General features: G+C 39.0%; 1 protein-coding gene across 4 annotated transcripts in view; it reads left to right on the top strand.

Moving 5' to 3' along the window:
• The window catches only part of LAMA1 (laminin subunit alpha 1), a 168,260-nt gene that overhangs the window by 128,129 nt on the left and 12,229 nt on the right, over window positions 1-27,902 (top strand). For 3 of the 4 annotated variants that reach the window (XM_019490434.2, XM_006262939.4, XM_019490436.2), the window contains 24 exons: window positions 982-1,093; window positions 1,255-1,417; window positions 4,000-4,210; window positions 4,447-4,563; window positions 4,655-4,818; window positions 5,178-5,316; window positions 7,705-7,798; window positions 9,339-9,455; window positions 11,038-11,220; window positions 11,548-11,702; window positions 13,683-13,826; window positions 15,401-15,534; window positions 15,877-16,027; window positions 16,593-16,717; window positions 17,647-17,797; window positions 18,905-19,049; window positions 19,752-19,893; window positions 21,491-21,605; window positions 21,809-21,979; window positions 23,185-23,336; window positions 23,872-24,057; window positions 24,519-24,681; window positions 25,924-26,036; window positions 27,008-27,197. In XM_019490434.2, the coding sequence (XP_019345979.1) occupies window positions 982-1,093; window positions 1,255-1,417; window positions 4,000-4,210; window positions 4,447-4,563; window positions 4,655-4,818; window positions 5,178-5,316; window positions 7,705-7,798; window positions 9,339-9,455; window positions 11,038-11,220; window positions 11,548-11,702; window positions 13,683-13,826; window positions 15,401-15,534; window positions 15,877-16,027; window positions 16,593-16,717; window positions 17,647-17,797; window positions 18,905-19,049; window positions 19,752-19,893; window positions 21,491-21,605; window positions 21,809-21,979; window positions 23,185-23,336; window positions 23,872-24,057; window positions 24,519-24,681; window positions 25,924-26,036; window positions 27,008-27,197 (3,537 nt within the window). The remainder of the gene's footprint in view (window positions 1-981; window positions 1,094-1,254; window positions 1,418-3,999; window positions 4,211-4,446; window positions 4,564-4,654; window positions 4,819-5,177; window positions 5,317-7,704; window positions 7,799-9,338; window positions 9,456-11,037; window positions 11,221-11,547; window positions 11,703-13,682; window positions 13,827-15,400; window positions 15,535-15,876; window positions 16,028-16,592; window positions 16,718-17,646; window positions 17,798-18,904; window positions 19,050-19,751; window positions 19,894-21,490; window positions 21,606-21,808; window positions 21,980-23,184; window positions 23,337-23,871; window positions 24,058-24,518; window positions 24,682-25,923; window positions 26,037-27,007; window positions 27,198-27,902) is intronic. The other variant, XM_019490435.2, reaches the window with a different exon arrangement.

Genomic DNA, 27,902 nt, shown 5'->3' with positions numbered 1-27,902 from the left:
ATGTCTACATGTGAGCTTAGATGCATATTAGCCTATTTTAATGCACATTAAAGCATCACTAAAATGTGCTATTTAGTTAATGCTCATTGAAATAGACTAATATGCATTAAGTGTCACTAAAACTGTGCTCTTTAGTTAATGCTCATTAAGATAGGCTAATGCGCATTTTCGTAGTACCTCACAATGGAGGGTGCCTGTACATGAGCCAGTCAGTTGCTTTGATGTGCTGTAATTAATTGAGTCTGCTGGAGTGTGGTAATTACTGCGCTGCAGCCAGCCTCCACGTCTTGTGTATCACTGTCCCCATACTTCAAAATGGCAGCGGGGCGCTTTCACTAAAGCTTGTTTGAGCTTTAGCTAAAGTGCCCCCACTGCCATTTTGAAATGCGGGGATGCTGATATACAAGATGTTCCAGGCGCTTTAATTAGAACGGTTCTCAGAACTCTAATTAAAGCCCCCCACTTCCCCTACCCCCCATGCCCCACCAGGGAAGTAATAAATGGGGATAGCAGTGTTATGTACTAGAGATCTGCCATATCATTTATTGACTGCTTGTGCTCTTCTACATTTCTAACATAAATCAGCATCTTCAAAGATACAGATGTTGCTATTATTACATGAGGTGCCATATCTGGAAAATGACTTTATTTTAAAATATTTTAATTTCATCTTCTCTTCTTCAAAGTAATTATTTTGGGGTGGCAATATCTCTTGTAATTTAGAGAGCAATGTCTCACTGATATTGAAGGATGCAAGGCGCACAATTACTAATCCACCTGCAGGCATCTCATCTCAATTGGTTGGCCAGCATCTGAAATCTACTTAAACTTGACCTTATTTGTCAGGAAACGTTATTTGTTTTTTGTCCCTATACAATTCACTGAAAACCTTAGAAATGTTTTTTATTCAGTAAAAAATTCAGAAGAAAACCACAAGTCTTGAAATGTTATCATAAAAACATTAATTTGTTTTTATGCTAGTTGACTAGAATGTTGGAGAGAGGCTGGCAACTCAACAGCAGCACTCAAAGAAACATGAACAGGAGTCAGGAATTGACTGTATCTATTGAGACAGTGTATACAACCATCAAAGGTAATGTGCCTGATTTTAAACTATGGCCACTCATACACCTTTTGTAAATCTGAGACAATTGTTTCCAAAGGGAGGATATCTATGCTAAATTTGTGAAAGGGATTCAAACTTACTCCATCTTTTTCCTAATGACTTGAATGAATTGTTTCATTCTCACTTAGTCCTTGCTGAAGTGGCTACATCATTAAATGAGACATTGGGTCTGGATTTCCAGCTGTCAAACAGCACAACTCAGAGTTTGCTGGAGAATATCTCTACCCTGCTGGAAACAATGCATAAAAGGCATTTCAGGGAGCAGCACCAAAATGCCAATGCTGTACTGAAGTAAGTATTATCTCATTGCTGTTATATACCTGGAAAATATCTCAGTTTTGTAACAGTATATGGAAAGAAAACGTGTTGGTTGTGCTGTGCTGGAACTGTAGGGTAGACTCTTTGAAACACATGTAAGGATTTTATAAACCCTACTCACTGTGATGCTAAGATTCACCGGTATTTTTCCCCACATACACGTATCACTAGTTTTTGAGGGACTGATGGTAAAGACAGGAGCAGAGATGGTATGTATGACACCACGCATTATTCTTAGTATTATTACGGCTATTATTATTATTGATAGTCATAGTAGTAGTAGTAATAATAATAATAATACTTTAAAATTATTAGTTGCCAGAACTGGGAAACCTAAATACTGGCTCTTTTACAGAATTTTGGTGGGATTTTTAAAATGTTCATTTTCCTACCTCTAGTTTCACTGAAATCCATAAGAATTTTATTGTTGACTTCAGATTTAGACTGATGCCAAATGCTTTGGAGAATCAAAATCAAGCAATTGCTGTGCAATATATTAGTCTAATACACCATTTTCTAGTTAGTACCTGTAGACGCAGGTACTAATAGTACCTGTAGATGCAGGCACTAGAAAAACAGTGCATTAACTGGTGTGCTGTACTGCACATGTAGATGCTAACTGGGAGCAAATTGGTCCTGGTTAGGCAGCAGGGAGCCACAGGGGGCAGGGGAAGCTGTCTTGGCTCAGTGGGACGCTGCCTGCCAGCCACGCGGAGATTGGGTCCCAATCCTCCACATGGCTGGGAGAGCTGTCCTGGCTGCTAGGCAGCTGCCTTCTAGCCATTTGGAGATCAGGACATGTATTATTAAGGCTATCTCCACATGGTTGGGAGGCAGCTGCCTGCCCAGCCAGAACAACTTCCCTCTTCCTCCCCCACAGAGCTCCCCCTGGCTGCTACAGTGAGACAGAGCAGTGGGACAGAGCAGGACAGAGCCCTGGACTGGGCTGATCCTGTCGAGTTCAGTTTGTTCCCAATGGGGGCACACATGTAGACATGTCCCAGGGAGTGCTTTAATGAGCCTGAATTTTCTGCGCAGAAAATTCAGATGCATTAATTGCACATGTAGATATGCCCAGTGTTTGCTTAAATGTGTCAGATAAATTGAATAATTTTATTTTCATATATTAATGTGATCCCAAAGTAGAGTCGGGTAGCAAGCATGCTTCACTTTGCTCACCAGTCTCTCATGCTTGCTCTTGTCTTGTCTAGTAATTTTTTTAAAAAATAGACATGAAAATGAACTAAAATGCAAACTAGTTATTCTCATAATAATGAATGACTTGGAATAGCATATAAAAGCACCTCCAATCACTCCATCACATAGTAACAGAATGTTCTGACTTTCACAGTAGCCTGGACTGTTATACAGGGCATTTCTCAATTAACTTTTTCAATTACTGGCTCACAGCAGAAATTTCTGAAAGTTCTCTGATAACTGTCCTTTGACAGATTGAAGAAGAGAGTTAATAAGATTTATGCCAGTACTGTAAGAGTCTGCTCTGCAGAATTTATCTTGCTATGCAGCTGCAAATTCAAAACTGATTTAAATAAGCAGCTTGACAGTGCATTTGTCAGGGAGCAGATAGTTACCTCATGGATCACAGTGAATTGCCTTTTTGATGATATACCATTAAACAGTATTTATAACTTAAGTCTTTCTACATTTACTTCAGAAGACAAAGTTCCCCATCAATTTAGAGAGTAACCTTTCTGCTATAGTTTAGGGGATGCCTATGTAAAATATATTCATACTAGCACCTTCTGTTTTTTATTATGAAGTAGAACTACAGTTTCTGATGTTAAGAACTATAGATCAATATTTTAAAAATATAAATGCAAATACATAGCTGGTATTTAGTAGGTGAGATGAAATGTGCTTTGTAGTTTGTGATAACTCTATAAATGAAACATACTTTGCTGTAGTTGAAGACATAAAAAAGCAGATTAAAGGAAAAATCAGAATTATTTATGTAGAAGTGGCACTTCAGGGCCTGTAGTGTGCATGTTATATATTGGTGGAACATAGGAGCTCCGTGAAGGGTCAGATCCTTAGAAACCTGAGTTCAGCATCCTGTCTTTGAAAATAGCCAGGATTAAATATTTTGCTGGAAGGTGCAAAAATAATCATCATGGAAAAATATAGGTAATAAAGGTAAATAAATAGATAAATAAAGGTTAGGTAATTCTTTGGCAGTAATTCTAGGATTACATATAAAACCATTTTTAAGGATAGCTACAGGATTTTTCTCTCTTCTAGTAACTATTGTACTGAGAGATTGCATATTTTTATTAAGAATATGTAGAGAGTCCATTTTCCCTCTAACTGAGGTCATGGGCAAAGCTAACAAGCCACAAGGCTCGTCACAAACATAAACCAGCAATATCTAGTCTTCTCTTGGTACAAGCAAATTTTATAGCTGGATGTGTGTTTCTGGTTCGTGAACAAACTTGCGTAAGTTTATATAAAAGTCAGCATTTAGCTTGGATAATCCTCTGTTTTCAATTCTCACACCCACCTACATTTATTGACTATCCTCTTTCTCTCTTTATTAGAGCTGCAGAAAGGTTGTTGCTACGGGTTCAGAAAGAGTATCACAGACCCCAGCAAGAATTTGCAGAACTGAAAAAAGATACAAGTGATCTCTTGTCAAACCACATGAGCAGACTACAGGAAGCCCAGGACTTGGTGAATGAGGCTCATGCTAACACAAATGAGATGAACCGTCTGCTTCCCCTTATCTATAGTAACCTGGCAGAATTAAATGTAAGATTGGAGGTTCCACATTGTCAAATACAAAAGTATCAAATAAATATTTTGTTTTAAATAGTTCACTATAGAGACTTAAATTCTTCTTTAGATTTTAAAGCTAATATTTTTAATATCCAAAAAAGCCTATGTAGAATCTATGAAATGTTGATAATAGAAAAGGTTAGACAGTATTTGACTTCTGCACTAGCTCATTCTACAGCTTTTCACAAAGCAATTGATTTATGTTACAGAATAAAAAGCTAAACATAAATGAGGAAAATGACCTTTCCAACATGCTAATTAAGGAAGGGAAGGCATTGGTGGATGTTGCTGCACGTCTTGCCACAGATGTAAAGAACTCTACATCGGTAAGTTTCTAAACATGCTAATATTAATTTTGTGTAGTCTGTTGTCTGTTTCATTTGATTCTTTAAAAAAGTAAATAATGCTACTACTAAGAATCTAGATCTCCAACGAGATGGGCTGATTCTCTGGAATGCGAAATTGCGGCATCATGTGGATGACCTGGTTATGCAGATGTCCATGAGAAGAATGCTTGACTTAGTCTACAGAGCAGAGGATCATGCAGCTGAACTTCAAAGACTTGCAGACGTTTTAGACAGGTAAAAGCATCAAGATTTATGAACTCAATAGAGGCTTCATCTACATTACTGCCAGATGTAGTTAAGATAAATAATACGTTAAGCTGCTAAGAAAGCAGATCATTTTTTCTCTTCTTTTCAAACTACAATAAATTTAGTTGCTTTTACTTTTAATGTAAGTAAGTGGTATTTTTATTTTAGAGATGTAGAAAGGGTTGATTAATGTCTTTCTGTTCACATGAATGACCATTTCTAAAACAACTAGCACATGAATGTTTAAATTAATGTATGATCAGTGGATACAATGTTGTATGACTTTTTATATACCCATCAGTTGCAGATATTTATATAAATAGATGTATATTTTTTTTCTTCCACAGTGGCCTTTCAAATGTAAGAAACGTATCTTTGAATGCAACCAGTACTGTCTATGCCCATCCCAACATTAAAAGTTTGATTGAAAGTACAGAGAGTCTAGCAGATGATGCTTCTCGAATTATAATTGACCCCTTGGACCTGGTAAGTGTTCATGTTTAAGTCGTAGGTTCCTCCCATATCTGGCTCTTCTATGAATGCCTGCTCATATGCTTTTCCATCATTCTGTACTCTAATATCTGAGTCTCCTTGTTAGACATCTGCTGAATCCACTCTTGCCTCCTTTCGTGATTCCTGTCCTGACTTAATCCCAAAGGACAATGGTGGCAGTATCATGTTCTTTGATACCACCTGTTGCTTTCTATTCTCCCTGAACATCTTTCCCACTTCGTTTCCACTTCTGAAAAATACTAGCTTGGGTAATTCTTTTCTTTCATGTATCCATCATCTGAGTCACCTTCCTGCTGGACTTTGATTATCAGATTTTCTTTCTCCTCATCACAGCCTTCCACCCTCACTTTTTTATGAATGTAGCTTCATTTTTGACACTCCCTTTGACACTGATTTTTCTCTTCACCTCCTTGTTTGACCTCCATCCCTGGATCACCTCCCCACTCAAAGTAGCCAACAACACAAGCATATCTTTATTATACTCTACTTCTTATCTCCAAACATTAGCTTATTTCATTTAACATCATCCACTTCTCCCATTCCACCTGGGCAGGGGTGCTCAGCCTCTGGTTCACAGGCCAAATCTGACCTGTGGAGCCATTGCATCTAGTCCACGATGCTCCCCATGCATCAGGGAATTTAGTGGTCAGGAAGCAATGGCAATTAATACCACTACCCCTACCCTGCCACCAAATTCCCAAACCCCATGCACCTGGGTCGAGGCTGGGCCACACTCCCCTCCCCTGCGTGGCTGGGTCAGAACCAGGCCATGCCCCTTCCCCGTGCATGGACAGGTTGGGACTGTGCTACCCCAACCCCCAATGGTCCAGGTCTGGCCCCTACTGCACCTATCTTGTGCTCTAGATCAAGCCTACTGGCTGGATCCAGGCCACCGACAAACCAGCACCACCCTGCAGGGTGAAATGGTTGGGCAGCATTGCTGTAGGCCATTCTGAGGTCTCCAATCCTTACGTACCCAATAAACAATATGCTTTTTCCTTCATTTCAGTTATATACATACAAACACATACATGTGTGTGTGTGTGTGTGTGTGTGTGTGTATTCTCTGTTGGTCTATTTAACCCTGATATCTTTGTTCCTACAAAATCTATCCCACTTAACACCTACACTGAGCTCACTCTTGGCACAGACTTTCTTTACCTCTTCCACATTGCTTTATGTGTTGAAAATGTTCCAGAATCATATATAGTTCATTAACTACATATTTATTTAGTCATCCTTTAGTCTTGCTACCTTCAGGACATTGGGCCAGAGTCTTAGTCTTCTATTACCAAGATTACCAACTTAGACATTTTGCTTTACATTATACCCTTTCTTCTTTTTCAAGTTTGAGCAGTACCTAGCACATTGTGGGTACTACTAGAAAAAAAAATTTAATTGTTTCATGAGCTAGTACAAAAAGTCGTAGCACATATCTAGCACTCTGTGGGTACATCTACAAATGTGCTTTACTGCAGAGTTGACTAATTAGCTCTGTAGTAAAGTGTCATTGTCTACACAAATGCCAGAATTAGAGTGCAGTAAATTAACTGTGCCATAGGAGAGTACCGTTAGGGACAGTAGTATCTTATGGTGAAATGCATGTGTAATGCTGACCTGGGCGTAAATTGCATCCAGTCAGCTCAGACAGCAGGGGGCCAGACCCCTACGCACCGCCTCGCCACGCGGCTCTGCACTTTGGGCACCCTTGTGCCCCAGCCATCTCCTGGCCGCCCTCTGCTGCCACCTGAATCTCAGGGCTGACCCCCAAACCTGCTTCCAGTCTGGGGCTGCTCTGCCCTGGCTCAAAGTATGAACCTGCCCAGGAGCAGTTAACTCTGGTGCAAACTGTGCCAGAGTTTATTCCATCACCTTAATAGCATGTGTAGATCCACCTTGTATGCTCAAAGTTATGTTCAAACTAATTAGCATACTTCCAAAATGCTTTTCTACTAGTAAGTTCCACTTTACATATGGGGAAACTGGTTCAAAGAAAGCTTAAGGCCAACATTTTTTAATATGAGTCCCTATCTTTAAGTACCCAGTTTTCATAATTTTGTCATTACCAACTTTCCTGAGGTAAAACTGTGAATCAGCACCTGAGTTTAAATGTAATAGTTTATCATTCCTAGTTTCTATTCCATCAGGTCATACCAAGATTCACTATTGTTTATTTACTTTTGTTATACTGAAAAACGTTAATGTCCCAAAGTTAGTGAATTCATGCTTAGCAAACTAATATGTTGAAAAGATCATAATAATCAGAATATACATGAAATCAATACCATTTGAGGATTGGTAGAATTTCTTGCAGTTGAACTAATTTTTTTCATATTTGGCAAGCATTGTTTGTTTTTTCAGCCAGGCGAATCTTTTGATTCTCTTGGGAAAGACACCTTACTGCTTAGTTCGAAATTTCTAAATGAAGCAAAAAATCTGAAGAGGAAAAATGATGGTAAGTTGCATAGAATGAACATTTTTCACAGTATTTTCATAGCTATCCACTGTTGTTTATATGTTCAATATGCAGTGAATGTAAATTTAATGGGGAAGAGACATAAATAAGAAGAATAAACCAATGCATCATGGATAAGTGTTGTTGTAATGTCAAATACGGAACATAATTTTCCTTTGTGAATATTAAAAGGAAACCTCTGTTCTGTGTCTCTTCTTTTTCCAAAACATACTTCTAGAACATAACTGATTATTCCTTACCAATTATTTCTCCAAATGCAGTGAATTTAGTCATTAGAGCGGACGCAAGGGCCAATAAAGATAGATTAATTCTTGCACAGTCCGTTTACCTCAGAGCCAGTGATGAATTAGGCCTAATGACCACATGGGTATCTAATATTTTTCTTACTGTCTAAGCTCAGGTGAAATATATAGTAACAAGCTGAACATGTACTCAGTGCTTGTATAAAATGCCTTTTAGCTCACCTTCCTATCTATACATTTCTAAATCCTTTCAAGTTTTTATTACTCTGAAAAGTTTCAGAAGATTTTGGATCTGCACCACTGACATCAGTAGGAGTTTTATCATTGACCTCAGCTGGAACAGAATCTTGCCATAACGGAAGATGTTTTGCATCAGATCATACAGTAAGGGCACACCTGCATGGTGCCATATGATGACATTGCTATGGTGTTGTGCTTTAGTACCAACTTTTGGAAGTACTAAAGCACGATGCAGTATGGGTGGTTACTGTGTCGTGCATGTGGCGCATAGGTAGATTTCATTGCTGTGTCACTGTAGTAGCGCACTATACTGGGGGAGTGCGCTAATATGGCTGTGTAGCTGGTGATCATGTGTAGACCCACGTGATTGCTACATCGCCATAGCATGCCTTACGGCAACATAGCACATTGCTACATCACCATAGGGCACCATGTAGACGCTTCCTGAGTGGATATTGTACTGAGATCAAGTTGTAATAAGAAGCTGCATTTTGTCTCTAAAATTTTTTTGAAAATATGCATATGGCTGCATAATCTCACTGGTCAGTGACTGTGTATTTTTTATTGCCAGTAAAAATATCCCTAGATGGATCATATCAGAATCATAAGAAGTTATCTTATTTTTAAAAGCCTAACATAATGATGGAAATCAAATATGATTTCATTTGCTTTCCTTTTCCTAATCATACATGCATCATTTTGACCCAGTTGCTTTAACCAAGAACAACAATTTTGTTCTGGACTTGTGATAAAGTACTTGAATATGTAGGCCCCAGACAATTTACAGCACGTGACCTGAGCCTTCAAGAGGCCGAGAAGCGATAACTATACTCATTTTAAACTTGTATGTATTCACTAAAATACCTAATGTGATTTTAAAAAACCCAAAAACCTTCCTTTTGATTCATTTCTGAATTGTTTGCACCTTAATCTTACTATTTTTAAGAACTATTTTAAAGATTTTGATTTAGTATGGACTGCAAGGTATTTTGCATTTGTACATGTGTAGAAAAGAACACAGCTGTTTCTTCCAACAGGCCTTGTGTCTGGATTGAATGGATTGAGGGAAAAGGTACAAAAGGTTCGGGAGGGTTCTCATAAGATTGCTAAGCAGCTTAAAGTTTCAGTGACAGCACTGAAAGCACTACCTAATGGTAAGTGAAATCTGTCTCACTACACATCTCTTATTGTTCAAAAGCCATATAGGATTTATTTTTTTTAAGAAAGGTTAGTATTTCAAACAAACCAGGCCTGAATATTGCAGACACTAATATGAAGAGAGTGGAAAAGAGAAGCTGTAATACATTACATCTAATGTTTCTTCATTGTAGGAATTGAAGGATTCACTGTATGTCCAGATTAGAACAGTTCTGTTTCACAGATGTCCAAGTTTAAAAACATCCTTTTTTACAATGCCAGATCTTAAGTCGCACAGAAGTGTAACTTTAATGGAAAAATTAAGGCTATGTTGCTAACTGACATAAAGCTAGTAATTCAAAGTCAAGGCTTCACTTATGGCATGAAATAAGCTTCCTTGTTTGAATATAGCTTTGGTAATGAGTTACTTTGTGTTGCTTCTTTCTTAAGGAGGCAGCAAGTGACCTGTGTAGGGGAAATCCTTTCATAACCAAAGCTGATTCCAGAAATCCAGCTAACTTTTATAACAGATGCCTTCAATCCTGGCAGAAAAGGGGCAGGCTGGGGGTTGGGTATGGTGAAGCCAAGATCTGCTCTGTCTGATCTGCCCCTGATGTAAGTCATGTGAGCCAGAGGCAGAAGGTGGAGTAAGTACCATGCTTCTCTAACTTCTTCCCAGAGGCCAAGTATCTAAGAGCAGGAACTGCCTCTCTGTGATTGCCATAATCTGCCACTTCTGCCAGAAGTATGTAAGAGCAGGAACTGGCCAGTATTTTTAAAAAGTCATGTGTTTGATATCTTGACCTTAACAGTTATTTTCTAGATTGCCCCTAAAAATTAGTGTCTTGGATTGTACAGAATGACCTCTTTTTCAAAAGTGTCAGATGAACAGACTCAAATCTAGTTTTATCTGTGCTTATATCCTGGTGAGAGCTGGTCAAGAAACAAGCCATTTGTTGTAATTGTTTGCTGAAGTTCAAGTTTTGAAGAAAAAATATTTAAACATCTAAATTCAGAATCTTTAGCTACCTCAGCTCACTTGAATTCTCTTGACATGTATATACTGCATGCCAGAAAGCTCTTGAGAGGTAGAATTTACTGGCAGATATACAGCATAGCAATAAGGCAGCTTCCTTAACTCTGGCTTGGAAGGTAGCATTCATAGAGCTGTAACGGTGTGTATCAGTGTAGCACACCCTGACACCATGCTGGGGTAATATAAACATACCCTTAATGGCTCAAAATGCACTAGATAATCAGGCATCTGGTCCCAGTTTTATTTTGGATTTTTTTTAATGGTTCATTTAAAGACTCATTATTTTACAGAGAAAATGTCAGCCAGAAAATATTTTTTTCACCTAACTTGAAGAAAACAAATCTGCAAAATGTTATGTGTGTTATCAGACATTCTGTCAGCTACAATCTTTATAATGTTTTGAACACGTTACTGTGCCAGTATAAATTAGACTGCCAGGAGTGACTTTTTAGGAAAGCCTAAATACTCCTTATGACCTTGGTCTTTTACTCATACAAATCTCTGAAAAAGTAGAAAAATGGCATATGCAATCATTGGGATATATAGAATCACTTATATTCCAGATACCAGTGAAATAATTGTTGAAGCAAAAGAGATGGCTATGGCTGCGAACAAAAGTGATGTTACTGGTGTAAGCCATATTGTGGATTTTACTCAGAAGCTGATGAACACTTCATCTGCATTGTCCAGAGTTAATGACACATTGCGGAAAACCAGTGAACTTATAATGGACTCATCAAAAGCCGGTTAGTTAGCTGCTTCATTGCACTGTAGAAATGTCATTGCATGCAATGCTAATATTGGACCTCAATAAGCATTAAATAAAAATTCACTAACTGTAGATTGGCTTTTAAAAACACACATATATATGGAATTTCTTTCAGTTGAACTTGTTTCTTTTCATATATATATCAAATTAATGTACTAATATTATGTGTATATATTTTCATTGATATTTAACCACTATACACTCTAAAATTGCCCAGTATATACCATCTTGGTCAGTATATTCCAGAATTGAATACCAAATTTCCATCTCAGGCTGCCTCAGCATCTCCTTCTTATTTTGGCAGCAACCTCAGCTGAACAACAAGTTAAAGAAGTAGAAGCACAAGCCAATCTTTTATTTGATAGGCTGAAACCGCTGAAAAGGCTAGAAGAGAACCTGAGCAGAAATCTGTCTGAAATAAAAGAACTCATCAGTCAGGCCCGCAAGCAGGCAGCATCTGTAAGTACATCATCCCTGAAGCTCCTAGCTTGAAGTGACTTGGTTTTCTTCCCCTTTCAACAAGTATTTTAGAGGCAAAAAAGGCCTTTAATGTCACTTTTAAAGCTGTCCTTTTGTTCTTTCATGTCAAGCAAATCTACACTGAAGTGAAGTAATGGATGCTGTAAATATAGCTAGTTGGTGGGAGTTAGGAATTTTAGCCTTGAGCTTTTTGTATCTGTGGACCTGTGAGAGCAGTGAGCCATTAAGCTTCCCTTTCTTCTCCCTATTGCCTTTTATTTGTAAGAGAGAATTTCCCTTAAAAACAATAGTGTCATATGTCAGGCAATAAGTGGAGAGATGTTTGTGTGGGAACCAGACAAGTGGTTGAATGGAAGTGACTTTGTTTTTGGAGCAAGGTGATTTCCCAGCCTATCTGAGGAGAAGTTATGTGAGAGGGATAGAATACATGTGTATAGAATATGGGAATTATTATGAGATTTTTTGAGTGGATTATCCCACAACAATAGGTTCTGTCAACCAGGTTGCCTTACATCTGACCTAATCTATTATGTCTACTTTTAAAAGAAAAACTAGCTTATACAAAATATTTCAAAACTATGAATTGGTCATTTTGAAAGTTGAAAGCTCTAAGTAAGAAAAGTATTTAAACCGTGTTGTAGACCATGGCAGTTTATCATTACGACACAAAGTGCACATCTACATGTCACCGTACAGCACCGTTGCTATGGCACTGTGCTTTAGTACTTAATTTTGGAAGTACTAAAGCACAGCGCTGTACGAGTGGTTACTGGGCTATGTGCATGATGCAGAGTTAAATTTCCAAGGGATTTCCCCTATACCAGGGGAATGCATTGCTGGGGCGACATAGCTGGCGATCACATGTAGGCCAATGGGATCACTACGTTGCCGTAATGCATCACTACATTGCTATAGGATGACATGTGGACACACCCAAAGAGGGATTTAATAGAACTGTTAATGGACTAGATCCTGTTATTCAATGTGGGCGCATCTACATGTGCCCCTACAGCGCTGTTGTTACTGCACCGTCATGTAGTACTTCCAAAGGAAGTACTACATGACGGTGCAGTAACGGCCTGTACTGCGCCGTGCCAGCAGTGCACTGCTATTTTTATCTGTTGCATCACCATAGCAAGGCACTATACCAAGAGAGCATGTTGCTACGGTGACGTAGCAGGAGCATCACAGTTTTTGCCCGTGGACACTACATCACCATATCACATTGCTGCGGTGACATAGCATCACATGTAGACATGCCCTGTGAGTACAAAAGTCATGAACATGCACACATGTTAGAAGCATTGTGTCCAATATTAGTGAAATAAATGATGCGAATCAGAAATCAGTACTTTGAATATCTTCTTAATTAACCTTATTTTTAAATAGATCCTAAATGGATTTTCTAACGAATTAGTAAATACATTGCTAGTGATTTAGATTTGTTGCTAGTGATTTAGATTTGTTGCATTCCTTTTATTGGAATAGAAGCGTAGCCTTTTAATTTTTAGATTTTTGGGGGGTCTAAATATACTCACCAGACCAGTTTCTTTTTTTGGAGGTGGGGAGAGGAGGAAGGAAAAGGGAGATCCTTTGAATTTTCTCAACCCTTAAAATCTACTTTTTTATATTAATACAATGTTTTTCTTAATAAATGGGCCTCATATACTAATGTATTAATGACTAACGTAGTTCTTGCTATATGATGGATTTCTTTAATTTTGAGTACTACGACTAGACGATCAGATGACGAGACACCCTTTTACCTACTATATACTAGGCAATTTCACTTTTTCAACCATCATCTAGGCATGCAGAAGTGTGTGTGTTTATAATCAGCCTTATTAATGAATATTTAGCTCATATGAAGCTCTCTCAGCAAATCTCTTGCATTTGCCTAACCTACTCTGTGCTTTGTACGCAACAAGTATTTTTGTTTCCCTTTCTTTTTTCCCCCAGATTAAAGTTGCAGTATCAGCAGACAGAGATTGTATTCGTGCCTACCAGCCTCAGATTTCATCCTCTAACTACAACACCTTAACATTAAATGTTAAAACAATAGAACCTGACAACCTTCTTTTCTATATGGGTAGCAATGGAAATGTAAGTCTAGTTGTGTAACATTCAATGAAGATGTTGGAAATCAAGTATTTTAAATATGCACTGACACGCTTCTCTCTCCATACATATATGCACAACAACTAACCAGACAAGCCACCAGGCAGGTGTGTGTGAAAGAAGGAATAATTATCTGCTGTAGATCACAGCAGGGCTGTGTTCTAGTGGTTGTACCACTCACTCCTGCAGGGAGGAGGATGGAAAGTAGCAGGTCTTTCTGTCCTGCCCCCTGCCCAGGAAGCTCAGTTAACATAACACTCTTAGGCCCCTTCTATACATTACAGGTATCGCACAATTAACTGATTTATTGTGCAATTACCTTGAGACCAGCTACCCCTGCAAAGTACCTTTCAAGTAATAAAAGGCTCCAACCAGCTACAAAATTAGCCCTCGAAAACATGTACTAATTTTTATAACTGGTAGCTATCGAGCTTTTAGTTTGTATGTGTAGAAGGATCTTCCCTGCAGGGGTGTACCTTGCCCAGCTGGGGCTGGGAATCCCACAACTGAAGGGACTCTAAGTCCCAGCAGCTGCCTACTCTGGGTCCTGGCAGCACAGGGACCCAGAGTCCTGCAGCCATGGACGCTGGGTGCCAGGACCTAGCTGGGTCCAGCACCTGGGGGGTGTGACTGCCCCAGGGTGTGTGAAACCATGGCTGTCAGGATTCTCCAATCCCAGGGGTTCACATACCCCTGAGACTGGGGGATCATGGCAGCTGTGATCCTTCAGCTCCAGGGGTGTGGGTAGGCACCCCCACAACTAGGAGCCCCTCAACAGAGGGGTCTTCCAGCCATGGGAGCTTGCTTCTTGCCAGGGCTCTTCCTGTACCAGCAATAAGGCACAATGGGATGTAGTGCACATGGAGGCAGGGGAGGAGGTACAACTGTGTGGATCACACATTAGATCCCATCACACCTTTAACTGCATATCTAGAGGGGGCCTTAATTTTGGATCTGCAGAGCATACTGGGTTCTCCTGCTGAGAGGTGCCCCTTTTGCCACAAAGGAACAAGCAACATTTAGCCGAGGTAGCTATGAGGCCCCTACCCTATGTGTAGGCAATGCTCATATGAAATACATTTTATCTTGGGTTCATTATTGTAGGCTTCTCTGTCCACTAGACATGTCCCCCCCATTTGAAATGGAGCTCTGCTGAGACCTGACAGTAGTCTCATATGACAGCACAGTTGAAAGTTGTGCTTTTCTTCCCACCCCTTGTGATCCTAGTAGTTGTACAGATTGCCCATTTCCACATAATTCCTGTGTGCTCTGTATTCCTGTTATGTCTGTATTGGCCTTTTGAGTTCATATCATGTCTGGATTTGTGTGTTTTGGAGGAGGGAAAGAAGGAGAATGGAGAGAAGTAAGTATATTAGTGGAAGAATTTGTTAGCTTTAATATAAGTTTTTCTTTCATAGAGAATGGTTTGGCCCAAAGTCAGGTTTGAAAACCTGGGATACAGGCGTGGTTTTAGCAAGATATACTCAGAAAGAAACGTATTAAACAGTACAGGAATCTGCCATGTATAATACACTAAAGCAACAACCATCATTTTCCAGAATGACTTTATAGCAGTGGAGATGCGGCGTGGTAGAGTAGCCTTTCTTTGGGATATGGGCTCTGGATCAACAAGAGTGGAGTATCCTGATTTTAAAATTGACAACAACAAGTGGCACAGGATACATGCAACCAGGTAATGCTGGTTTAATGTGGGTAACAGATATTTCATTTTCTAAACAAGTTAAATTGAAAGTTTGATTTCTGCTAGTAGTATCATGTGAATTTTTACCTACTATGAAAAATGTGATTCCATGCAAATTACGGAAGTGCAGTGCTGCATGATTATATTACTAGGCTAAAATGAGAGCTTTATTGGACTAAATGTGAATTACCCTTTAAAATGCATGAACCTGTTCTGTTTGAGTCTCTCAGTGACAGCTGATTTGTTAGCTTAGAATGAGTTTGTTGGTATGTAGTGACCCATCAGGGTAACTTCTGAAAGTATTTTAATCTACAGTGTTTTGTGATTTTTAAGGTTTGGAAAAACTGGTACACTGAGTGTAGAGGAAGTGAGCTCCACTCAGAAGCCCTTAACTAAAACTGCAACCTCTCCTGGGACAGCTACTGTACTGGATGTAAACAAATCAACACTGATATTTGTTGGTGGACTTGGAGGGCAAATCAAGGTTATGTCTAAAAATGTTATTCTACAACATTGTTTTTTCCTGTTGTAAATACTTGTCCTGATTTAGAAATAATTATGCCGATTGGTTAGTTGACCAAGAAATGTCAGGCATGCTGTGCAAAAAGCAAGTATGAAGAATGGTACCCAGAGCTATCATCCCATTATAAAACTACTGGGGAAATGATGTTTAAAGTGACAATCAGGAAATTCTCAGTGTTAATATGAGTGTAGGCGGTAGGGGTTCTTGGATCATGTTAATAATTTCCATTTGGTCTGTTTTCCCTCATTCTCCTTCCTCCATGATTTGGTATAATTGGTATTTGTTATCCTTTTTGTTATGATTGTAAATGGGTCAAGGACATTGTTTTTTACTCATGGCAAAACTCATCCATTAAGATGTGAATTATAATTATAAATAATCACGCTAAAACCTTTTGTTGTTCTTCCACAGTGATTTATCCCTAACATTAGTTAAAAGCTCAATAAAAATAGAAACCATTTGGCTGGAGACATTCCAAAGTAGTTAACCTTAATCTTATTCATCAAATATATTTCCTCTCTCTCAGAAATCACCAGCAGTTAAGGTGACTCATTTCAAAGGATGCATGGGAGAGGCATCCTTGAATGGCAAATCTATTGGTCTTTGGAATTACATTGAAAGGGAGGGTAAATGCAATGGATGCTTTGGAAGGTAATATTTTCTCTATCTTTTCTTAAAAACATGCACATTTATTGTGGGAGCACTTGGATACAAATATTATTTTATTATTTTATGTTTCTGTGTTCATTAAATATATGATGAATTTGGGCAAACTGTGGCACTTCAGTGGTTATTAGAAGAGTTTGAAGAATGGTATCAGATGGTGTCAGAAGTGCCGGTTAAATCTATTTATTGTGTACCTTTCCCATTTATTACCTGGTTTCACTGTTTTCATGTGGTTATCAGACTTTTATAGATTTTTGCATATATGGTATTTATTTGTCCATTGTAAGCAATTAGTTTCAGTATACATCTGTATTTTAGAATATTTGGAATATGCAAAGCATATTTATTCCTTTCTTCTACTAGAAAATTTTCTAGTAGACATTATATTTTCAGTAGCTGTACTTTTTTTAGTTAAGTAGGATTAAAAAGAAATAAGCTTTTACTTAGCCTTTGCAGAACCAGCAGAGGGTGCTGCATGATTATACAAAAAAACCCCAAAAACTCCATTGCAGGGGGGAATGATAATAAAACAATTACTGAAAATGCAATTATGCAAGGAATTTGGGGAAATGCATGCCATTCTTTAAAGTTTGAAGGTAAGAGGCAGCCTCCTCCCCTTGAGAAATGTAACTGTTTTTCTTTCATAAAGCATGACTGAGAATTTTCTCTCTTGCGAAAACATTTCCCCAAAGCTAAATTAGACATTGTGAGTTTCTCTAATGAAAGTAGCCCTTGGCTGGGCTCCCTTAGTTATTTATGATATAAAAGATTCAAGTCTTCTACAGTCACTCTTCCTAATTATGTTGTTCCTGGCTACATTTAACTGATTCTTATAGGTTTCACGTAAAAAAGGTGTTTTTAAAAATGAAAAATTTGTAGTTAGTATTTCAACTATTTTTTTTTCCTTTTCATAGCCCTCAGGATGAAGACACTTCATTCCATTTTGATGGCAGTGGATATTCAGTTGTGGAGAAGGCGCTCCGCTCCACCGTGACTCAAATAATAATGTTTTTCAGCACCTTCTCCCCTAATGGGCTCCTGCTGTATCTTGCTTCTAATGGCACTGTAAGAAAATTGGCTTGATTTTATACCAAACAAAATTAGTATTCAGAGTCAGTAAATAATTTTCCCCATCTTTCAGCTCATCCATCTGGGATCTGATTATCACACTGTATTACAGCATAGAGAACTTTGACCCAGCTACCAAGGGAACCCAGAGAGAAGAGACAGTGGTAGCATCCTGAACCATTGCTATATTCTGGGTGGAACTGCATGTGCAATTAAGGTGCAGCAATAAACTCTGGCACCTATTGCACCAGAGTATATTGCTCTTGGGCACAGTGTTTGAATGTGCACCGGAACTACAGCATGTTGAGCTGGGTTGGAGCAGCCCCAGCTGGCAGGGAGCCTGGGGGTCAGCCGCCAGTTTGGGCCTGCTCCAACCTGGCTCATTATGCAGTGGAGGGGCTGACTGGGGCACGAGTGCAGAGCACCTGCATTAAAGCACCCTTGTGCCTCAGCCAGCCAGGACTGCATCTACACGTGCACTGCTGTGGATTAAAAAACTCTGCAGCAGGGTAGTACTTGTATTTACAGCTCATCCATCTGGGAACTGATTAGCACACTGTATTACACCATAGAGAACTTTTACAAGTACCACCCTGGTGCAGAGTTTATTAGTTTACTCCAGCCCAATAGCCCTGAATGTGTAGATACCAAGACATTTACCACAGAGCTAATTAGTCTACTCTGTAGTAAACGTCTTGTGTTGATGCGTCCTCTACGATTACAATTAATCCACCAAAAATTCTCTGTCACTCGTGAGTGGAATTAGTGACAGCACAACTATGGCCTAGATTATGACTCATTCTGTGCAAGGGACTTGTTCAGTTCCTGTGGAAACATCTTGGTAGAGTCCAGAATCTTTCACACCTTGGCTTGTACAAAAACATGAAACAATTGATCATTTGAAATGTTATGAATAATAAACATTTATAACATTTTAAATGACGTTATGTAATTTGTGCATACAGTACCAGTTCTGAGCACTGGGTGTACTGACTATATTAATCACCTGCAGTTTTTAATAAAAATATCCCACTTCTTCCACATATTTATTATGTACTATGGGTTTTATATTTTCATTCAATCCATCTGTATGTTTTTCTGCAGAGAGATTTCTTGTCTCTGGAACTTGTTGATGGCAAAGTGAGACTGACTGTTGATCTTGGTTCAGGACCACTTACTCTTTCAACAGAGAATCGTTACAATAATGGGACATGGTATAAAATTTCATTCAGCCGCAACAAGAAACAAGGTAAGAGTCAGGCAGAAAAAATAAACATTTAAGCTTTCACAAATAGAAATGTCTAAAGCAGTAATTAGGAATGTCAATATATAACTAGGTCTGGCTACTCTCGATTCATATTCATTCTTTGGCAGCCATTGCCATAGTGCTTCCTTTTTTTGTAAGTGATGGCAATGCCAGTCTGTTGCTTGGCAAATGATCACTCTGATGTATGAGTTAATCTTGGCCTTGGTTTTCCCCGCCTTTATAATATGTAAAGTGTAGAAACTGTTAAAACGCATGAAAGGAAAAAGAATGAAATCATATTTAACTATTGCAATGCCTTTGCCTGGCTCTTTGCAGTGGGCAACATCTTTTTTTCTTCTGTATTTATATGGTACCAGCCACACTAGGGTCCAGGACCAGGGCTTACAGGAACTACTGTCTTACAAGTTTTAATAATGTATTTTAATATATATGGTTTTTCCTTTGGGGTGTTCCAAAAGTATATTTTAATAGAGAAACTAGTCAGCTTATCAAAATATATGAAATCTTGAGAGTAAAGAAATTCTCCCTTTAAGAGAGGAAGTCTTGAGAGTAAAGTAACTATCCCTCTCTCCTTATGTGACTTTGAGAATCTTTGTACATTTATTTCATACAAAAATATTGCTAAGTTAGAAAATTGTTTTCCAGTGTTCTTCTTCACTGATTTTTACTTTCACTTCCTTTCAGGAGTATTGGCAGTCATGGATGCGTATAACCTTAATTATAAGGAAACCAAGCAAGGAGAATCCCCTGGAGTAGCCTCGGACCTCAATCGTTCAGATAAGGACCCAATTTACATTGGTGGACTACCAAGAACAAGGGCTGTGAGGTACAGTGTTAGTTCTTCCATCTTTTTCCTCTAGTTATGTTTGTAAGTATTAAGGCATATTCTTTCGTCCGTCTAAATTGGCATTGTCCCACTGAAGTGAGTGGAAATCAGCAGAGTCATTGAAGTTATGAGTTTATACCAGTTATAAATCTGTTTGTTGTCTTTTATATTGTGCTATCTCATTATCATCATTTCCATTTTAGTAACTTGGAAACAGGCACAAAGAGATTACCTGAATTTCCCAAGCTTACAAACAGAATTTGAACCCAGATTTCATGTGTCGCAATCCCATCCCCTATTCTATAGGCCAGGGTTTGGTAATCTTTTTCTCCTGTGGTCTGAAGCTTGTGACTTTACCCCCTACAGTAAGCCACAAATCTTTGCCCTTGGCATGCCCAAGATATTTGTTTGCCCTTGCCACTGATCCGCAGCCCTTCTGCAGGAATCCTAGGGTAGGCATGAAAAAGCAGCAGGGAGAGGTGCATAGGGGAGGTTCCATGGAGGAGGCAAGTGGCACTGTACCGTTACATCTTCAGCCTAATCCACCAGTTCTGCCTCAGGTTGGGTTGGATCTTTGCAGACTCTGGCCCATGGGCTGTAAGTTGCTGACCCATGGCCTATGTCATACTTTTAAAAATGCTACATACATGAGTGGTGGCCTTATCCTATTTATTTTTTTAACTAGCTTGACTTCGGTTATATACTCCTGAAATACAAATAGATGCAGGCCAATCGTACATGGATACCCTGCTTGTTAACTAGTAGCAGATGATAAAATGGGTCTCTCTTAGTTCCTTAGTTGCGTCTCAGTTCCTTTAATCTTGCAAGTTCCCTTGTTCCCTCACCCATTGCTGATTGGTTGAGGGGCCCTGGTGGCCCTGCTGCTTGCTGCTGACCAGCTGGGAGGCAAAAATAGCACCATATTTAAAACAGCAGTTTTTACCTCCCTGCTGATCAGGAGCGAGAGCCCCTCCACCAATCAGGAGGGGAGACACATGGGGGAACAGATCGGCCACACAGCCCACTTCTGCCATGAATTCAGTAGGTCCCATGAGTTACATAGAGCTCTGCCATTGCAGCTAAGGATTTACCTCAAAGCTTTGGTAATGGTACCCATACCATTTGGTATACTGCCATGCATTTCGACACTGCTTCCACATTGGTCACAGTGGTCCCCCTGCTTTACCTGTGGCAGGTGAGGGTGTTATGGCTTGTGATTGTGTCAGGGTTCAATGTGTAGTTTTGCTAAATAGGTTAGACAATTAATTTGCATATAATGGTTTGAATAGGGATGGCCCTATCACAGGCAGGGTGTTGGACTAGATGTCCTCTGGGTGTCCCTTTCAGCTCTACTTTTCTATGAATTCTGATGTTCAGATAAGATTTAATGTATGTTTGTAGCTACATTTTTACTTGGGTTTGCTCTCATTAAGTACAATGCCAAAAGTATTCCAACTTAATTGAGTCAGATCAGACTCTTCAGTTCAATGATTCTTCTTCTCTCTGAAGAAAAATATCATTCCTCCCCCGCCCTCCAAAAACATTTTCCTCTCTAAAGCTCAGTTTAAATGTTTAAACCAATTTCTTCTTTTTTCAGGAAAGGACTTAGCAGCAGAACATATGTAGGTTGTATTAAGAACTTGGAAATATCCCGCTCTACCTTTGATTTGATTAGAAACTCATATGGTGTGAGAAAAGGCTGCATATTGGAGGTAGGAAATTCTAGCATATCTGTTGGGTTTTAATAATCTAGCTGGGTATGGAACCTGATTCATTATAACAATATAGAAAGTAAAACTACCTTAATGTTTTAATAAATTTTCAGTTGGTCAGTCTAGTACTGATACTGTTCTCCCTCACTGAACATCATTCTGGGGACAAAGTTATTGAGTATCTCTCTCCTTTTGCAAAATAGCCTATCCGTAGTGTCAGCATCTTGAATGATGGCTACATTGAATTAGAGCCTAAGCCCCTATCTCCTGAAACAGAACTAATGGCAACTTTTGCTACTAAGAACAGTAGCGGAATCATCCTTGCTGGTCTCAACAAGGGAGCAGGGAAGCGACAACGCAGACAAGCACATTTGGTAGGCATCTCAATACTTTTACGCCCCAAATACTTTATTTCAGTCTGTGCTTCCAAATGTCTAATTAGCTATTCAGTTCAAGGATATAAAGTGGATGAACAGAGCTAAACAAAAGTGTAAGGAGTAGAAATCATCCCTGAATCAAGAGTTCTAGAGTTTTGCATTTCTCTAGTGTAAGGAGTAGGAATTTTTCACAAGCAAATGAATCTAACTTTGAATATAAGTCTTTCATTTCAGTTAAAAATGGTCTGCTACTTATGGTTTTAAAGAAAACCTTTTAAATATGTGTAAAGTCTAAACCAATTACAGGGTTGTGTCCCAAATCCATAGACAGTCAATTCCAGTACCTGTGCTACAGCCATGATTTTGCCAAGTGGCAACACAGTGAGCAGAGCATTATTCATTTTATGGTTGGTATCTGGGCTGACTGTAATAGAAAAGAGTTGGGTTGGTTTCACCATACCATACTTAGAAAGCCTGTGAAGAACAACTGAGGCAGACACTTCAGAGGAAGATCTGAACAGTAATGTCTTGGTAGGGAGTAAAGTAGTGGTAGGCAGGTAGGAGCAGGTACTACACTTGAACTTAGGAGGAGGCTGGTAGAAGCAGCAACCCATTCAACTTAAAACACTGACGGCTGCAGAATGTGAGGGAACAACACAGAGTTAGAATGTTCCTTCTTCTTTCCAACAGCCAAAGGGGATTGTTTTGGGTTCACTCATCCACTAGTTGGAGGCTGATATGAAAGATGACACTCCCAAGTAGAATTCAGTGACAACATCCTAGTAATGAATCCAGCACTCTTTCTTTTTCCTTTGACTTGGCTGACATACAAGGGGTTTGAAACCATACACACGCCTGTGTAGCAACCTGATCTTTTACCACGGAGTGAGAGGCTTTGAAGCTTGTATTTTTCTTCTAGTAGAAGGCTTAGTTCTCTGGTTGTCTTTCCTCATTCACTGTCACTGTGTTACAATATTTGAGATGCAAACAACTCAAGGAACACTTAAGTGTTATATTATTTTATTCCTAAATAATTTCACATTGAAATTTAAAAAAAAGTCATGGATACATTTTTGTCAGAGTTTGTTTATGGCTTCTAGTTTTGGAAGGCAAACTTAACTAGATTATGTTCTGTATAAAGCATAAAATGAGAGGAAACAGAATTGCAGGAAAATAATAATCTTATGATTTAATCTCCACAGCCCTTCTTTTCCATCATACTGATTGATGGTCATCTCACTGTGCATGTTAATGCAGGGGACAGAGCAAGTACCAAAAAAGTCATTCTCCAGTCTGCTAATGGGACATACAGAGATGGACAAGAACACTCTGTCATCCTGATCCGGAATAAGAGGTGCATGAGACTGTGTACAGTACCACTTGTTTAATTACTGCATGTCATTGTTAGTTCACCATGTTCCCTGAAGAATTGACTTAGCTAGCTCATTTGGGTGGAATAATCAGGATTGTGTTTTTCCGCTGTTAATGGAGAAGTTCTGATTTATATGTTAATTGCATGCAGCATACAGCAACTGTTTAAGCTGTGTATGAAAGCTCTCTTAATCTCCAGACAGTATCGGCTACCTGAGTAACGGATATTAATTTGCTGATAGAAAAAGTACATATTTAATTGGTTATTTTATTATTTTGATGAACAGACAAGTCTAGTTTACTTTTAAAACACCTGCAGTAAGATTAAATATCAAAAGTATTTGTAAAGATATCAACACGTCTATTGTATTTCATTTTAAAAATATTCTTAGAAGAATCACTTTTATGTGGCTTAGGTGGATTAAACAAATCACAGAATCTTCCTTTCTTAGCACTTGACATTTATAAGGTTGGAATGAAGTTCTTTGTTGAATAAATTTCTACTTTTTCCCTTTCAGGATGATAACTGTACAAGTGGATGAAAGTAACCCTGCAGAAATGAGACTCAGCTCATCAGCAGAAATTAGTCCTATGAATATTTCCAACTTCTATGTTGGTGGGGTGCCAGCAGGCGAGGGCATCTTAGGGTTGAAGATGACTGGATCTTTTTACGGATGTATAAGCAATCTGATTTTTAACAAGGAGTAAGTCAGAATGAATGGCAGCACTGTTTTGGAGATGGGAACTGCAAGACTATATATAAAATATAAATTGTTGCTTTGGATTTAACTCCTTCAGGACACAGACATAGGCAAGCACAGTGTCAGTGCTCAATGTCAGTGCTCACAATGTCTGCACCTTGTAACGTGCAGAAGAGATCAGTTTTGAACTTTCCTCAATGATTATTTTTGTCCATGTTTGCAGTTATTCAGTCTGTCTCAAATATCTTTAATGCATATAAGCATAGCGCACAAAAACAAAATTGGGTTCTCAGTTATCACGTTTGTGCATGGGGATGGGCCTACTGCTTAGCAAAACCATTACATGAATAATGGCATATATTTACAAATATTTTTAACTAATTTGCAAGTTTTTACTCACTAACATTAGTACTAGATCTTATAGTCTTTTGATGTACTTAGAGCCATCTCCTTTTAAAACATAGGCTTTTGGATTTCACCACTGCTGTGAGGTATCAACATGTGGACATGGGTAACTGCTTGCTTTCAGAGAAGCCTAAACCAGCAATACATCCAGAAGATATTGAGATTCAACCTGACCTTCAGGCTTTGCCAGTTCCTCTAAGGCCTCTTCCAGATAATAAGAAGGTACGTACTATAGACTTAGTCCATACTGTTCTTGTTGAACAAAGGTATTGAGTGGAAAGAAGCTGTGTTCTAAATGTACATTTTTAAACTTGTTTCCAAAGTATGGATCCATGTGCTTTGCTACTTGTCATAGCATGGAGGAATCTAGATAAAATAAGCAATGCCTTGTTTAAAATGGCAAGGGTTGAAGCAATAGAACACTAGGGTATAATTCTATACAACAGCCACTGGGCCTTATAGCTTTGAAGGCCATGTGGAGGGAAATGCAGTTAAGCCTACCATTGCTTACCTACCTGTAGTTTATTTGCATGTAAAGAACTCTTTATGAAAAGAAAAATGGCCTTCCAGCAAGGTCAATTTAAGACATGGTTACTCTTTGTTTTACTGCCAAAATTAATGAATGCTGACAAAGCAGGGCAGGTTAAAGGTGACCAAATAAACTGTACTTATGTAATTCACTGTACCAAATTCCGTGGTCATGTGCAGTCCCTGCCATGGTTTCAGTGGTGAGGGGAAAATCCAGACAACTGTAAAAGTGCCATAGTCTGTACCTATGTGCATTAGGTCTGCATGTGGTTTGCAAAAGCTTTTTATCTCTTTCTGTTCCAAAGAAAAATGAGGCAGCATCCCCTTTCCCTATATGTACCCATGCATCTTTATGAAGCATTTCTCCAAGTATCTTGTAATCATTCCTTTTGTGTGTGGCAGAGGAACCATGGTTTTTATACAACATGGCTATAAAAAAGAAAAAGAAATAAGCAGTCTGAGAGCTGAAGTATAGTGATGGTTCATACACCATCGCACAGCTATTCATCCCTTAAATCAGGGTAAAAGAGCAGCTTCACTGAATGATAGAAAAATGTCTCCAGTGAGGACCACTAAGAATTTCCTACTGAAATTCTATTATGTCCTCTTTTGCATTGAATAAAAAAAAACACGAAAAAACCTGCCTGTAAATTAATAAATCAAAAGCTATAACCCCTAAGCAGGAAAAGATGTGTTCTCAACACAAAATATGGTTTAAGCATTATAAGTAATTTTCTTTGACCCTACCAAGGGCTTGAAATGTTTGAAAGTTATAGTATTTGATTAACTGAATTGCATGCTTATCTCTTACGTCAACTTCATGCAGCAAAAATACAACACGGCTACAGTACCAGGTAGCAGTGCTAATCGGCAGCAGAGTGTTTGAATAGCACTTGTGGAATATTCTCTTTTTAAATAAAGCTTTTTCATTAATAGGCACAGTGTGCACAAGATGAAATGCCAGATCATGTTCCCGGTGCCCACCAGTTTGGACTTGCCAGAGGCAGCCATTTAGTACTGATTTTTAATCCGAGTACTGTCAGAAGGAAGTATGTATATTTTGAATCATGCACCCTCTCCCCCACCCCCACACATTGCCTAATATTTGGTTACTAGGAGAAAACAGTTTTAAATGAGGATCCTCTCCAAACCTAGATCAGACCCCTGACCCTGTCTCAATTTCCTCGCTCTGTTACTATCAAATAAAGCACCAGAGTTACTGCATTGTAACTACATTCTCTTTTCAGATTTACAATGCAGTACTTGAATTCAAACTTAAGTCTCCCATCCTCCTTCTTCAGACTCAGCAAATCTCTCTGTCCCTTACAGACTTCTAAATCTCTCCTAAGAATTCTTGCTTTTGCCACCCCTCTCCCCTGAACCATATAGCTCTAACCAGACCCTAACCTTTGACTGATTCAGAGAACCTCTTGTCCAGTCTTTTATAGATATCCTGCAGTAATCTCTTGCTCACTGCAGATCTCTCTCAGGCCTCAATGTAGCTGACTGGAAGCTAAAGAGACTCCCTGCTATGGCTTTCCTCCAACAAACTGACTTATCCATTTCCCACTCCATCACTTCTCCCTACTTTCCTAGGAACTAACAAGCATCTCTCCTTCCTTTTTCAATCTTTCTTTGGCCTCAGGCTGCACATTATATCCCAACAGGCCTGCTTACAAGTTACCAGCTTCTACTATGCTGCTCTGGGACTCATTCCCTTCACCTGGGAGGTGGGCAAGCCTGCAACAGGGTACAGCTGGCCCCAGTCTCCTCAAAGGTTCAGTTCTGCCTGTGACAATCACTTTGTATTTATGATTGAAACTATGCATGCTGTATTACTTTATATTTTGGATTGCATTTGGAACCGTTTTTTTCAAACATACATAATGGACTGTAACTTTGCTTTACTGCTGTGCATCTCCTTTTATTGTAAGATTTAGGTAAGACTCTTCCAGCTATAATGCCTGCCTATGAATACAGAAAAAAAGGATTTCAACAATATTTCATTGTTACTGTTTAGACTCTCTGTTCAGCTGAACCTCAGAACCTATGCTTCTAGTGGCCTGATTTGCTACATGGCTCATCAGAATCAAGTTGATTATGCAGCCCTTCAGCTTCTGGGGGGACAGCTATATTTCTCATTTGATCTTGGAAAAGGAAAAGCAGTGACTTTTCACCCTGTTATCATCAGTGATGGAAAATGGCACATGGTAGGTATCAAGAGGTTTGTGCTTAACCTTGTTTCACCTGCAGTTACTGAGCCAAATCACAGTGCCTTTCACACATATTGGCATCAGATGGAATAAGACATAAGACCTTTACCACTGTTACAAATTAATTAAGTACAATAAGTACTTCCCCAGTTTTATTCTTCTTAATTTTACAGTAAGTCACACACATAGTTACCTCCCCTTATTTAGGGATAAGAACTTACTAAAATTGCAGCAAGTAAAAGCGGTAACCCTCCCCTCCATAAGAAAATCCTGCAAAGTGGACTGTAAATTTGAGCTTGCCCAGGAGAAGTTTCCTACGCATTCTTACATGGATGTAGAAAAAATTGTGGGAGTAGAGGATGAATATACATGTGACAGTATTGAGTGGAGACCAACGTTTTCAGTGCAGAGATCCTGCACCTCTTTACCTTGCCACTGTGCTTCCATTGTTTACATGGTGGCGGAGCTTAATTAGACTTTGCAGCTAGCTGCTGGGAGGCCTCTTTTTGTGCGTGATAGGTAGCTCACACAGTGTATAGGGGGAGCTCTGCACCAGGCACTAGCTCTGCCAGCATCAGCCTCAATTCAAATTTTCATTGAACAGGTAGTAAAATATTACAATATATCCCATTAGGCCTCCCCTTGCTTCTACATGCATAGAGCTCTAACCCCATGAATGGGGTTTTCTGGAAGCAGAAAGAT

The sequence above is a fragment of the Alligator mississippiensis genome, chromosome 3, assembly GCF_030867095.1.
Source record: "Alligator mississippiensis isolate rAllMis1 chromosome 3, rAllMis1, whole genome shotgun sequence".
In the NCBI taxonomy this organism is placed as follows: Eukaryota; Metazoa; Chordata; order Crocodylia; family Alligatoridae; genus Alligator; species Alligator mississippiensis.
The sequence above is the reverse complement of the archived record's forward strand: the minus strand, read 5'-3'. Positions and strand labels throughout refer to the sequence as shown.